The sequence below is a fragment of the Ovis canadensis genome, chromosome X (genome assembly GCF_042477335.2).
Source record: "Ovis canadensis isolate MfBH-ARS-UI-01 breed Bighorn chromosome X, ARS-UI_OviCan_v2, whole genome shotgun sequence".
In the NCBI taxonomy this organism is placed as follows: Eukaryota; Metazoa; Chordata; class Mammalia; order Artiodactyla; family Bovidae; genus Ovis; species Ovis canadensis.
In genome coordinates, this window is record NC_091727.1 from 121,608,923 (window position 1) to 121,624,438 (window position 15,516).

Sequence of the window (15,516 nt, forward strand, 5' to 3'; positions counted from 1 at the left end):
ACCTAGAACAGTGCCCAGCAAATAGTTTGTATTTGATAAATAGTTGTTAAATGAAGATGGCATGTAGATACATTTTAAAATCTATACATGATTAGATATTATTTAATGTTCTTTAGGGGCTTCCCCGATGACTCAGTGGTAAATCCACTTGCCAGTGCAGGAGATGAGGGTTTGATCTCTGGGTTGGAAAGATCCCCTGAAGAAGGGGATGGCTACCCATTCCAGTATTCTTGCCTGGGAAATCCCATGGACAGGAGAACCTGGCAGGCTACAGTCCATGGAGTTGCAAAAATGTTGGACACGACTCAGTGACTAAACAACAATATTCTTCTTTTGAATTTACCCTCCTGCCTTTTTTACTTTTGATAAAACAATACATGTATGTGCCACACCTTTCGTTCCAAGCTAAATGTCGTTTCCAGTCAAAGTTGGAAATTGGGGACAGTTGCAGTAGAGTATGAATTTCATTTGCAGTTTGTCTAGAATGACTACTGCCTGAGATCTTGCAGATTCTTCTTCCCTTTCTGTTGATGTGATAAGAAAGGGGGAGAGGACTGCACAGTTTAATAACAAGCTATTCCTTTCTTCTGTTATTATGGAAATGTGGTATTGTTTACCTTTAAATTGAGGTTTGCATTTTAACATAACCATGAGGCAGTTCTGATCAGATCCCTTAGAATGTCCTTGGGTTATGATGTGAGCCACCAAATTTTGAGCCTGTAATCCCTCATAGAAACAGGTTTTGTTAAATTGATTCTGACCATGGGCTTTGATTCTCCAGCTCACATCTGTAAATCCTTGACCTTCTCACCTCCTGCCCAACCAGGTATCTCAAAACAACTACTTTTTGTGCTTAGTCACTCAGTCATGTCTGACTCTTTTGAGACCTCATGGACTGTAGCCCACCAGGCTCCTCTGTCCATGGGGATTTTCCAGGCAAGAATACTGGAGTGGGTTGCCATGTGCTCCTCCAGGGGGTCTTCCCAACCTAGGGATCAAACCCAGATCGCCTGCATTGCAGGCAGATTCTTTATCATCTGAGTCACCAGGGAAGCCCAAACAGCTACTATAATTGACAAATTATCCCAGTGATTGATAGTTATCTTTCATTTTACCTATGAATGAAGAGCACCTTCTGGTTTTAGTTGATAAGAGTGGTCTTTAGTTGAGATTTTCAAAATGCTGACTTGTGTATTACTAAGTTATAACCTCACACTTTTACACACAAAAAAGTTAATGTTAATTGTGCTGGATTGATTTCATGATGTAATATAAATATAAATCTGCCTGATAATCCATATTTAGAGAAATGACATTGAAGGTGACTTGCTAGCTATTAGCCATGTGCTTTAATTAAAATTAGAAATATATCTCTATTTCTCCATTAGTTTGTTATAATTTTATTTTCTTTTTTCCTTAGGATATTAGCTGCAATGAGATTCAGGTTCTTCCCCAACAAATGGGAAAATTACAATCACTTAGAGAGCTAAATATAAGAAGGAATAATCTTCAGGCATTACCAGATGGTAAGATGCTCACTGTTCTTACTCACATGAATAAGAGAATAACTATATAGAATTTAATTAAATTATTTTTGTTTCTGAACAGAATTAGGAGATCTTCCCTTAGTCAAGCTGGATTTCTCTTGTAATAAAGTGACTGAAATTCCAGTTTGTTACAGGAAGCTGCATCATTTACAAGTAATAATTTTGGATAACAATCCTTTGCAAGTACCACCAGCACAGGTTTGTAATTTAAAACAATGATACTTGCTTCTTTCATTTTTATTCAAAATTACATGTTTCTGGTAAATACAAAAGCATCAGAATTAGCAGTCAGTTTGCTTTTGAGGTATTACTCTCAAAAGTGTTTTTTTTTTTTTTTTTCTGGGAAGTGGCTGTTTCACTTTGGTAGGAGGTTTAGCTTTGTTTTTAGACAATAGGATTTGGATAACCCAGATACCAACTTTCTGCTTGTGAACTGATAATTCTGGTCGTTTGTGTTATTTTAAAAGGATCGACTAAGGATTCTGTCTACCTCTGTCCTACTCAGGTATATATTTACTTAAGATTTGTTGTATGATTGATTGAAATATATTTTTAGCACCAATAGGTGGAATCATAACAGAAAGATTCAAGTTAAAAATATTAATTCCTACTGTTTTGTTCAGTCACTCAGTCATGTCTGACTCTTTGCAACCCCATGGTCTGAAGCATGCCAGGCTTCCCTGTCCCTTATTGTCTCCCAGAGTTTGCTCACTCGTGTCCATTGAATCAGTGATGCCATCCAATCATCTTATCCTCTGTTGCCCTCTTCTCCTCCTGCCTTCAATCTTTCCCAGCATCAGGGTCTTTTCCAATGAGTTGGCTCTTCGCATCAGGTGGCCAGAGTTTTGGAGCTTCAGCTTCAGTATCAGTCCTTCCAATGAATATTCAGGGTTGATTTCCTTTGAGACTGACTGGTTTGACTTTAAGTTTGAGAATTAATTCATGTGGAATCCACTAAAATGATAGTAAAGGAGTACACTAAACTTTAAACCCATGAAGACAAAGATTGAGAGAGAAGAGGACAGCAGGGGAGAGATGGCAACAGAATTTTGGAAAATGGAAAATAGGTGAAATAGTGGTAACTAGGATCTCCACTTACATTGCACAAGAGTATCTGATTGAGGAGGCACATGGTAGTGAAGTGCCAGCCTGTACTCTATTTCCAAGCTATGTGCCCTGGCACTGGGTTTTTATACATCCGGAAGAGTTGCCTTTTTTCTCTCTTTTCCTACTAAGGTGCATTCCACTCATTGCAAACGAGTGCCTTTTTTCTAAATTCAAATACTAAAAGCTGACTGCAGTCCTGGCCTGGTAGTAGCTACCATAGCAGGATGTGGAAACCCAAAACCTGTGTCTGCTATGGGAGAAGGCAACAAGAAGCGAGTTGATTTTTACTGTGTTAAATCTGGGAATGGCTTGGGTGTTTCTTTGGTGATTATTGAATGAAACATGTAACTAAATAGAGGGATGAAAGACTGAAAACATGGAGGTCTGTAGAGCATCTCAGGGTCTGCTATTTAATAGGACTCTCTAAATAATGGAAATGTATAATCTGTGATGTCCAGTATTATTGTTCATTCGCTCAGTCATGTCAGACTCTTTGTGACCCCATGGACTGTAGCATGCCAGACTTCACTGTCTTTCACCATCTCCCAGAGCTTGCTCAAACTCATGTCCATTGAATCGGTGATGCCATCCAAACATCTCATCCTCTGTTGTCCACTTCTCCTCTTGCCTTTAGTCTTTCCAAACATCAGAGTCTTTTCCAATGAGTTCACTCTTCACATCAGGTAGCCATATATAGGAGCTTTAGCTTCAGCATCAGTCCTTCCAATGAATATTCAGGATTGATTTAATTTAGGATTGACTGCTTTGGTCTTTTTGCTATCCAAGGGACTCTCAAGAGTCTTCTCCAACACCACAGTTCAAAAGCATCAATTCTTTGGCACTCAGCCTTCTTTATGCCATGAACTTACAGATGTTCAAGCTGGATTTAGAAAAAGTAGAGAAACCAGAGATCAAATTGCCAGCATCCGTTGGATCATCGAACAAGCAAGAGAGTTCCAGAAAAACGTCTACTTCTGCTTTATTGACTCTGCCAAAGCCTTTGACTGTGTGGATCACAACAAATTGTGGAAAATTCTGAAAGAGATGGGAATACCAGACCACCTGACCTGTCTCTTGAGAAATCTGCATGCAGGTCAGGAAGCAACAGTTAGAACTGGACATGGAACAACAGACTGGTTCCAAATCGGGAAAGGAGTACGTCAAGGCTGTATATTGTCACCGTGCTTATTTAACTTATATGCAGAGTACATAATGAGGAACGCTGGTCTGGATGAAGCACAAGCTAGAATCAAGATTTCTGGGAGAAATATCAATAACCTCATATATGCAGATGACACCACCCATATGGCAGAAAGTGAAGAACTAAGGAGCCTCTTGATGAAGGTGAAAGAGAAGAGTGAAAAAGTTGGCTTAAAGCTCAACATTCAGAAAACTAAGATCATGGCATCTGACCCCACTTCATGGCAAATAGATGGGGAAAGAGTGGAAACAGTGGCTGACTTTATTTTTGGGGGCTCTAGAATCCCTGCAGTTGGTGATAGCAGCCATGAAATTAAAAGATTCTTGCTCTTTGGAAGGAAAGTTATGACCAACCTAGACAGCATATTAAAAAGCAGTGACATTACTTTACCCACAAAGGTCTGTCTAGTCAAGGTTATGGTTTTTCCAGTAGTCATGTGTGAATGTGAGAGTTGGACTGTGAAGAAAGCTGAGCGTCGAAGAATTGATGCTTTTGCACTGTAGTGTTGGAGAAGACTCTTGAGAGTCCCTTCAAGGAGATCCAACCAGTCAATCCTAAAGGAAATCATTGCTGAATATACATTGGAAGGACTGATGTTGAAGCTGAAACTCCAATACTTTGGCCACCTGATGCGAAGAGCTAATTCATTTGAAAAGACCGTGATGCTGGGAAAGATTGAAGGCAGGAGGAGAAGGGGACAGCAGACGATGAGATGGTTAGATGGCATCTCCGACTCAATGGACATGAGTTTGAGCAAACTCTGGGAGTCAGTGATGGGCAGGGAAGCCTGGCATGTTGCAGTCCATGGGGTCGCAAAGAGTTGGACACAACTGACTGAACTGAACTGAACTTCTTTATGGTCCAACCCTCAGATTTACACATGATTACTAGAAAAACCATAGGTTTGACTAGATGGACCTTTGTCACTGAAATAATGTCTTCCCTTTTCAATATGCTGTCTGCTGCTGCTGCTGCTAAGTCACTTCAGTCGCGTCCGACTCTGTGTGACCCCAGACGGCAGCCCACCAGGCTCCCTCATCCCTGGGATTCTCCAGGCAAGGACACTAGAGTGGGTTGCCATGTCCTTCTCCAGTGCATGAAAGTGAAGTCACTCAGTCATATCCAACTCGTAGTGACCCCATGGACTGCAGCCCACCAGGCTCCTCCATCCATGGGATTTTCCAGGCAAGACTACTGGAGTGGGGTGCCATTGCCTTCTCTGCAATATGTCTAGGTTTGTCATAGCTTTTCTTCCAAGGAGCAAGTGTCTTAATTTCATGGCTGCAGTCATCATCTGCACAGATTTTGGAGTCCAAGAAAATAAAGTCTGTCACTGTTTCCACTGTTTCCCCATCTATTTGCCATGAAGTGATGGGACTGGATGCCATGATTTTAGTTTTTTGAATGTTGAGTTTGAAGCTAGCTATTTCACTCCCCTCTTTCACTTTCATCAAGAGGCTCTTCAGTTCCTTTCTGCTTTCTGCCATAACGGTGGTGTCTTCTGCATGTCTGAGGCTATTGAGATTTCTCCCGGCAATCTTGGTTTCAGCTTGTGCTTCATCCAGCCCAGCATTTTGCATGATGTACTCTATATATAAGTGAAATATGCAGGGTGACAGTATACAGCCTTGATGTATTCCTTTCTCAATTTGGAACCAGTTCACTCTTTCATTTCCGTTTCTAACTGTTGCTTCTTGACCTGCATAGAAGTTTGTCAGGAGGCAGGTCAGGTGGTCTGATATTCCCATCTCTTTAATGTTCCACAGTTTGTTGTGATCCACACAGTCAAAGGCTTTAGCATAGTCAATGAAGCAGAAGTAGATGTTTTTCTGGAATTCTCTTGCTTTGTCTATGATCCAACAGATGTTGGCAATTTGATCTCTGGTTCCTCTGCCTTTTCTAATTCCAGCTTTGAACATCTGGAAGTTCATGGTTCATGTACTGTTGCAGCCTGGCTTGGAGAGTTTTGAGAATTAATTTGCTAGCATGTGAGATGCTTGCAGTTGTGCCATAGTTTGAGCATTCTTTGGCATTGCTTTTCTTTGGGATTGGAATGAAAACCGACCTTTTCCAATCCTGTGGCCACTGCTGAGTTTTCCAAATTTGCTGGCATATTGAGTGCAGCACTTTCACAGTGTCATCTTTTAGGATTTGAAATGGCTTAGCTGGAATCCCATCACCTTCACTAGCTTTGTTTGTAGTGATGCTTCCTAAGGCCCACTTGACTTTGCACTGCAGGATGTCTGGCTGTAGGTGAGTGATCACACCATTGTGGTTATCTGGGTCACTAAGATCTTTTATGTATAGTTCTTTTGTGTATTCTTGCCATCTTTTCTTAATATCTTCTGCTTCTGTTAGGTCCTTAACATTTCTGTCCTTTTTGTGCCCATCATTGTATGAAATGTTCCCTGGTATCTCTCATTTTCTTGAGGAGCTCTCTAGTCTTTCCCATTCTGTTGTTTTCCTCGATTGCTATTGAGTACTTGATATATGACTAGTGTGACTAAGGAATAACATTTTCCATTTAATTTCATTTTGATTAATTGAAATTTCAATAGTTTTACATGACTAGTTGTTAATATATTCAACAATACAGATCTAAATTTGCACTGATTTTGCCCTTAGTTCCGCAGCTACATGACTTCCACTTCTTGCCTTAGCAGAAACCTAGGGTTTACTCTGAGGAGTAGGTGGATTCTCTTAGATTCTCTTCCTCAGCTCATCAGCCAAATGAGTATCATTCCTTCCCTCAACATAAGCCTGGAGTTTACTCTTTAGAGCAGTGCTGTCTATTAGAACTTTCTGTAATGATGGAAATGTTCTATATTTGTACTGTCCTGTATTGTAGCCACAAGTGGCTATTGAGCACTTGAAAGTATATAGTGTGATTGAAGAATTGCAGTTTTAGTTTTATTTAGATTAAATAGCCACATGTGGCTAGTGACTACTATATTGGATAGCATAGCTGTAGAGAGACTCAACCAGAGTTAGGGGCTGCAGGTACAGCTATAGGTACTAATGAGATCCCATACTGACAACAGTGAATGCATATGTACTGAATATTGGGAGTGTCAGTAGACCTCTCTTGCTTGGCTCCCAGAATGCTGGCAGCCTCTCTTATGTGACTTAGGATGGATGATTTCTCTCTTGGTAGACTGATGGAACTAGGAGAAAAGACCTATAGGTATACTGATCATTGGCAGTCCCCTGAAGCACAAGTCACAATCTGTTCTCTAGACATGGGCTGGCCATTGATAAACTTCTCCCTCTTACATAGAGCTTCCATTTGACTTATCATTTTTCTTTTGAAAATGAACAGACAGCCATGGATCACTAGACATTGTAGAAATAATTTCTAACATGAAAGAGACTGAAAGGCTTCCATGAAGACAAAATGGGTCATATTCATAGCAATGGTAGTCAGAATGACTTCTCAGCAGCACCATGGGGAACTAGAAGATGTTAGAATGATGCCTTCAGTGACTGAAGGAATATTCCAAAATTTGTAAAGTCAAACTATCAGTCAATTGTAAGATAGAAAAAAAAAAAAAAACCAGTTTCAAACATGCAAGATCTCAGAAATTTTAGCTGTCCTGCACACTTTACTAGAAAGCCAGTAGAGGGTGTACTATATCAAGATGAAGGAATAAATTAAGAAGAATTCTTCATGTCTAAGATAGACTGGTATGCATGGACCTAGAGTCTAGCAACCAATCAGTTTGGTGGGGGGAGGGTTGTCTCCCAAAAGAAAACAGAAAAATAATAAAGAAGTTAACAGTTGACTTGATGTACTTGTCAGTATGGAGAGACGTTTTACAGTTCTGTCAGAGTCAGGAATGAATTAGTAGCAGGCACACAGAAAATTATCAGTTCAGTTCAGTTGCTCAGTCATGTCCGACTCTTTGTGACCCCATGGGCTGCAGCACACCAGGCTTCCCTGTCCATCACCAACTCCTGGAGCTTACTCAAAGTCATGTCCATTGAGTTGGTGATGCTATTCAACCATCTCATCCTCTGTCGTCCCCTTCTCCTCCTGCCTTCAATCTTTCCCAGCATCAGGGTCTTCTCCAGTGAGTCAGTTCTTTGCATCAGAAAATTAAACAAAGGAGGAAAATGGGGCAAGTAGTCACTTTAGGAAAAACAAAAACTTACAAGAGAAAGGAAATGAATCTAACTAACCTCTGTGACTACTTTCTTGGTCATATTGTTGTAAATACTAGATTTTGATTTAATGAAAAATTGTGACATAGATGTAATAATAACAAAGATTTATATGGCATTTACCATGCTCCAAGCATTGTATTGAACATGCTTTACATACATTCACTCATTTCTTATAGCAACCCTATAAAATAAGTACTGTCATTATACTTCATTTTATAAAAGAGAAAACAGAGCTGTAGCTGTTTCCTGTCTTTTCCAAGGTCACATGACTAGCATGTGGTGGAGCCTGGTTTCAAACCAAGGCAATCTTAACTCCAGAGTTCATGTTCCAACCACTATGTTATGCTTCTGAAGAGGGAGCAAGTATGTTTATATGAGTTGATATAAATTGGTGAGTTGATATGGATTGGTGATGGGAGAATGGTGGTTTTATGATATGTGATAGTGGCGGTGATCTCATGCAGATGGCAGTGAGCAGTGGCTTGAAGCAAGATCTTAGTTCCCTGTCTAGAAATTGAACCTCTGCCTAGAGGCTAGAAGCAAAATTTAGCTAACTCTTGCCCCTGTTTGAAAGTAAGAATGTTTCAAGGAGGCAAAAACTGGAAAAACAGGTACATAGTATATTATAGAGACACAGCACTTCACTGGTAGCTCAGACGATAAAGAATCTGCCTAAAATGCAGGAGACCCAGGATCGATTCCTGGGTCAGGAAGATCCCCTGGAGAAGGGTATGGCAACCCACTCCAGTATTCTTGCCTGGACAAGTCCATAGACAGATGAGCCCAGTGGGGTACAGTCCATGGAGTTGCAAAGAGTTGGACGCAACTTAGCGACTAACACAAGTCGGAGAGCACTCAGAGAAACAGTTTGTTTAAGAGAGAAGCAAGGCAGAGATACATACCTGGAGAGAAAGTGTGTGTGGTCGACCCTTAGCACCACCCCCCCACACCCCCTTCCCCAGCCAGTGAGGAGGAGCACACCAGCCCTAAATCATTCATAGAGGGCACTTTTTCCGAGTCTCGTTTGGCCAGTCATCTGGCTTTTACCTGGCTCTGAATCCCTATTTGGTTTAACTCAGGGTCCTCCCCTGTGTGTGTGTGCATCTCTTAGCCAAGATGGATTCCAAGGCAAGGGCTTCTGGGAAGAAGAGCATATTATGGTCTGGTGCCCCCTTCCTTCTCTGACCTACTGAGGAACCTTTCTGCACATGTGTAGTTAGAGAGGCCTCTTTGACCTTAAGAATGAGAAATATGTGGTCTCTTTATCTTCTATCCAAGTTCAAGCAGGACTCGGCTCCTCCTTTTTCCTGCCATTATCTTTATCTTGAAGTATCTGTCCACAGGGGACAGATTTCAGCTGCTCAGCCTGGGGCCCATCTATCTGGTACGTCAGTGGTGTTGATAACACAAGAAATCTAAGTCCTCATCCTCCTTAGTAAGATCTTGATAAATAAAATCTATAATTGAAAAATAAAAAATACCACTAGAGCCATGTTATTTATAAATATGAAGATAAAAAGCAGAAACCAACTGAAAGAGTTAAATGTGGGGACTGGGTCTCAGTTGTGTCTGACTCTTTGTGACCCCATGGACTGTAGGCCACCAGGCTCCTCCCTCCATGGGTTTCTCCAGGCAAGAGTACTGGAGTGGGTTGCCATTTCCTTCTCCAGTGGATCTTCCCGACCCAGGGATTGAACCCCGGTCTCCTGCATTCCAGGCAGATGCTTTAACCTCTGAGCCACCAGGGAAGCCCAAAGAGGTGGAACAGGGGATTAATTTTTTGTTAACTGTTTGATAATTCTCTTTGATTTTAAAACTATATGTGAATTATGATGATATAAATTAAATTTACCAAAGTAATTTTTCAGCATTTAACTTGGAAATAGATAATTTTTACAAATTTGGATAGATAATAGGATATATTTTAATTGGTAATATATTTATGTTCTAAAGCACAAATGGTTTACATTTTCCTTTTAAACGAAATTTTTCAGTGGTTAGGTCAGATCTGGTAACCATTAGATTTACCTAAGAACCATTTTTCCTTTCTACCTGAAATGATAATTATGTTTTAATGTGCTATTTCTATTGTTTTCTTTATTGATTGTTTTTCTGTGTTGCTATGTGCTTCCATAAAACAATGTTTTCTCTTCTAAATTTTGAGAAATACTTATTTGATAACATTTATGGTGACTGCAGTTATCCTTTGTAAAGCAAAATTATTGTTTCCCTAATGCTCATTGTCCATCTTTTTTATATAAAATACTTTCTTTCACACAGTATTTTCCCCCTCATTATTCTTTTTCTTTATTGCCAATGAAAATAATTTTCCTGGATATTATATTAGTTGAATTGACCATTTAAAAATTTGTTTTGTTTTATTTTAAGTGGCTTACCATTACACCTTTCAACAAATTTATCCTGTATTTGCATTCTTTTGATTAACTTTCTTCCAGTGTTTAAACTTAGTGGTTCTGATGAGGTTACTTTAAAGAATTACGTGGGTTATTTTTTTTTTCTTCTGTTCTTACCACTACAATGAATATATTTCTTTTCATTTTTTTCTGGAGAAGGCAGTGGCAACCCAATCCAGTACTCTTGCCTGGGAAATCCCATGGACGGAGAAGCCTAGTGGGCTACAGTCCATAGGGTTGTGAGGAGTCGGACATAACTGAGTGACTTCACTTTCACTTATCACTTTCATGCATTGGAGAAGGAAATGGCAACCCACTCCAGTGTTCTTGCCTGGAGAATCCCAGGGATGGAAGAGCCTGGTGGGCTGCCGTCTATGGGGTCGCACAGAGTTGGACATGACTGACGCGACTTAGCAGCAGCAGCAGCATTTTTTCTAGTGAAGGCAACTTTTATGAATTATAAATTTTATATTGCTTAGTGGTTTGTACTTTGTGCTTTTAACGAAATAGTTCAGGGAAATACAGAAAAATTAACTTAGTTTTTTCTAATAAGAACAGAGACCACAATCAGTTCAGTTCAGTTCAGTTCAGTTGCTCAGTCGTGTCCGACTCTTTGCGACCCCATGACTCGCAGCACACCAGAATAGTTTTAGTTATTGTCAGTGCTGTCAGATTTTTTCACCTAGTGTCAGAAGTACAAAGTATTTAAATATGTAAAGTATCTATCATGATATCATGATTATTATATCTCAGAGTAATTTGAAGTTATTAAAATTTATTAATAATTTGGTAAATGACTTTATATTTGGAACTATAATCTTACTGTATTATTTATTGACAGATATGTTTAAAAGGTAAAGTACACATATTTAAATACTTAAATATCCAAGCGTGTTGCAGAATGGATAAGAAACCAGATTCTCTGGATCTTCCATCATTGAGTAAAAGAATGCCATCCCAACCTCTCACAGACAGGTAATGTAATATTCTGTAATATTCTAATTTCATGACGATGGTGTCTTCTCTCTATATATAGATGATATTTGTTTATTTTGAGTGAACTGAATATACTTAGGATGATTGGTCTAGTGTTAAAATCAGTAATTAGCTGAAGTGAAATATCACCATCATAGAGTGAACCTCTGATGGTAGAATAAATTTGGAGTTTTCTCAAAAAATTTATTATTAAAGCTTTTAGTAGTAAAATGTAAAGTAAAATATATTTATGACATTCTAGTACAGAAGAACTAATTTCTCAGCACTTGACAACTATTAATGTTCTACTGTAATCACTGTGCTGTACATTTGGAATAAGTAGAATTTGACTTTGAACTGAGGTTAGTGGAAGAGTAAGATGTGTGGTTGGTTACCTTTCACCTCCATTTTCTTGATGCATTTCTATATGGATATTTTTTGATTCATTTCTGTATGGATCAGGGATGATTTATCATTGATATTGTTTGATATTGGTTTTTTTTTCCTTAAAAGATTTTGAAATGTTAGATTTGATATATTTTTTTAATTCATCCTTTTGAGACGTAGATTGGTCTGAAAGATTTTATGAAAACATAATTCCATCCAATAGTATGGAAACTAATTTGGAGAAGGATGAGACTATACAAAGGGAGACTGTCCCTGACTAAAATATTTAAAGATTTGTTATTGTATTTATGGCATAGTTTAGACTACATGGAATGCCAGCGTAGTAAGTATTATTGTTAACAGTGCAAGTTTTTGAATCCGAAATAGGATTTTTCTCAAATATTTTTGTTGCCTTAGAATGATTAAGAATCTGAGCATTAAATTTAGTTGCCAAAGGATTAGTTTGCTTAATATTATAAATGATAGTTCAGTTCAGTTCAGTTCAGTCGCTCAGTCGTGTCCGACTCTTTGCAACCCCATGAATCGCAGCATGCCAGGCCTCCCTGTCCATCACCAACTCCCGGAGTTCACTCAGACTCACGTCCATCGAGTCAGTGATGCCATCCAGCCATCTGATCCTCTGTCGTCCCCTTCTCCTCCTGCCCCCAATCCCTCCCAGCATCAGAGTCTTTTCCAATGATAGTAGACCAAACAATTCTACAAAAATTAAAATTAATTCATATACTAATCTCTATTAATATGTTTTTATATTTATTTCAAAATTACTTTAGTAATGACATACATTATATTAGTCATTTATTTATTTAAGTTGAGTGCCTACCACTAGATTCAGGGTTTGTTGAATTACATATTGGCCGCGGCCCTCATGGAGCTCACATTCTAGTGGACGAGTTGGTTGTTAAATAAAACAAGAACATAGACACACACACATAATTTCAAGTTTTGGTGAGTGCTTTGAAGGGAAGGAACATGTTTCAGGAGTGTGGTTGAGGAGTGTCTCTTTGGGAAGGTGAGATTTTAAGTCAAGACCTGAAAGGAGAAAAGCTAGCTGTGGAGCGAGTGAGGGAATGAGCATTTCAGGCAGAAATAATGGCATGTGCAACGGTCTTAAGTTAGGAAGAAACTTGGTATGCTAAAACAACCTGAGAGGAGGCCAGCATTGTGGTACAAGTTGACTTTGGAAAGTTAGTCAGGGCTCAAGTTATATGGGGGCTTTGGAGGCTGTGGTAAGAAGTTTGAATTTTATTTAAAGTACAGTAGGTAGTCATTGGACAATTATAAACAGGAGGATAACATGATTAAATTATTTTTAAAGAAACTATTGTGGCTCTTATAGAGAAAATACATTGGAAGCAAACAAGTAAAAACACGGGGACTAGTTAGGGTGTTGTGGTACTACCAAAAGATCAAGGGGTCTAGAATAGGGTTATTGCAGTAGAGATGAAAAGGAGTGGACAGAATTGAGATAGATTTTGAAGATGGTATCTAGCAATGCTGTCCAATTGAAAGGCAATATGAGCCACATTGGTAATTTTTAAATTTTCTTGTAACCCATTTAAAAAATAATAAATTAATTTTAATAATGCATATTACATTACCCAATATATTAAAAATGTCATTTCAGTATGTCAGTTCAGTTCAGTTGCTCAGTTGTGTCCAACTCTTTGTGACCCCATGGCCTGCAGCACGCCAGGTTTCCCTGTCCAGCACCAACACTTGGAGCTTGGTCAAACTCATGATCATCGAGTTGGTGATACCATCCAGCCATCTCATCCTCTGTCGTCCCCTTCTCCTCCTGCCTTCAATCTTTCCCAGCATCAGGGTCTTTTCAAATGAGTCAGTTCTTCTCATCAGGTTGCCAAAGTATTGGAGCTTCAGCTTCAGCATCAGTCCTTCCAATGAATATTCAGAACTGATTTCCTTTAGGATTGACTAGTTTGATCTCCTTGCAGTCCAAGGGACTCTCAAGAATCTTCTCGAACACCACAGTTGCAGAAGCATCAATTTTTTGGCACTCGGCTTTCTGGTCTAACGCATCCATACACGACTACTGGAAAAACCATAGCTTTGACTAGATGGACCTTTGTCAGCAAAGTAATGTCTATTTTTATATACCTTTTTAATATGCTGTCTAGGTTTCTCATAGCTTTTCTTCCAAGGAGCAAGCATCTTTTAATTTTGTGGCTGCAGTCACCATCTGCAAGGATTTTGGAGCCCAAGAAAATAAAGTCTGACACTGTTTCTATTGTTTCTCCATCTATTTGCCATGAAGTGATGGGACCGGATGCCATGATTTTAGTTTTTTGAATGTTAAGTTTTAAGCCAACTTTTTCACTCTCCTCTTTCACTTTCATTAAGAGGCTCTTCAATTTCTTTTCACTTTTTGCCATAACGGTGGTATCATCTGCATATCTGAGGCTATTGATATTTCTCCTGGCAATCTTGATTCCAGCTTGTGCTTCATCCAGCCTGGAATTTTGTGTGATGTACTCTATATGTAAGTGAAATATGCAGGATGTCAATATACAGCCTTGATGTACTCCTTTCTCGATTTGGAACCAGTCTGTTGTTCCATGTCCAGTTCTAAATGTTGCTTCTTGGCCTGCATAGAAGTTTGTCAGGAGGCAGGTCAGGTGGTCTGGTATTCCCATCTCTTTCAGAATTCTCCACAGTTTGTTGTGATCTACATAGTTAAAGGCTTTGGCATAGTCAGTAAAGCAGAAGTAGATGTTTTTCTGGAACTCTCTTGCTTTTTCTATTATACAATGGATGTTGGCAATTTGATCTTTGGTTCCTCTGCCTTTTCTAAATCCAGGTTTGAACATCTGGAAGTTCATGGTTCATACACTGTTGAAGCCTGGCTTGGAGAATTTTGAGCATTACTTTGCTAGCATGCGGAGAAGGCAATGGCACCCCACTCTAGTACTCTTGCCTGGAAAATCCCATGGATGGAGGAGCCTGGAAGGCTGCAGTCCATGGGGTCGCTGAGGGTCAGACACGACTGAGCGACTTCACTTTCACTTTTCACTTTCATGCATTGGAGAAGGGAATGGCAACCCACTTCAGTGTTCTTGCCTGGAGAATCCCAGGGACGGGGGAGCCTGGTGGGCTGCCGTCTATGGGGTCACACAGAGTTGGACACGACTGAAGTGACTTAGCAGCAGTAGCAGTTGCTAGAGTGTGAGATGCTTGCAGTTGTGCCATAGTTTGAACATTCTTTGTCATTGCCTTTCTTTGGGATTGGAATTGAAACTGACTTTTTCCAGTCCTGTGGCTACTGCGGAGTTTTCCAAATTTGCTGGCATATTGAGTGCAGCACTCTCACAGTGTCATCTTTTAGGATTTGAAATGGCTTAGCTGGAATCCCATCACCTTCACTAGCTTTGTTTGTAGTGATGCTTCCCAAGGCCCACTTGACTTTGTACTGCAGGATGTCTGACTGTAGGTGAGTGATCACACCATCGTGGTTATCTGGGTCACTAAGATCTTTTATGTATAGTTCTTTTGTGTATTCTTGCCACCTTTTCTTAATATCTTCTGCTTCTGTTAGGTCTTTAACATTTCTGTCCTTTACTGTGCCCATCTTTGCATGAAATGTTCCCTTGATATCTCTCATTTTCTTGAAGAGATCTCTAGTCTGTCCCATTCTGTTGTCTTCCTCTATTTCTTTGCATTGACCACTGAGGAAAGGTTTCTTACC

At 39.6% G+C, this 15,516-nt stretch overlaps 1 protein-coding gene across 1 annotated transcript in view; it reads left to right on the forward strand.

Annotated features, from left to right (window-relative positions):
* Positions 1-15,516, forward strand: part of LRCH2 (leucine rich repeats and calponin homology domain containing 2) — a 105,544-nt gene that overhangs the window by 40,754 nt on the left and 49,274 nt on the right. Inside the window, exons 4-6 of the mRNA XM_070290869.1 lie at positions 1,421-1,526; positions 1,609-1,745; positions 11,275-11,408. Of these exons, the coding sequence (XP_070146970.1) occupies positions 1,421-1,526; positions 1,609-1,745; positions 11,275-11,408 (377 nt within the window). The remainder of the gene's footprint in view (positions 1-1,420; positions 1,527-1,608; positions 1,746-11,274; positions 11,409-15,516) is intronic.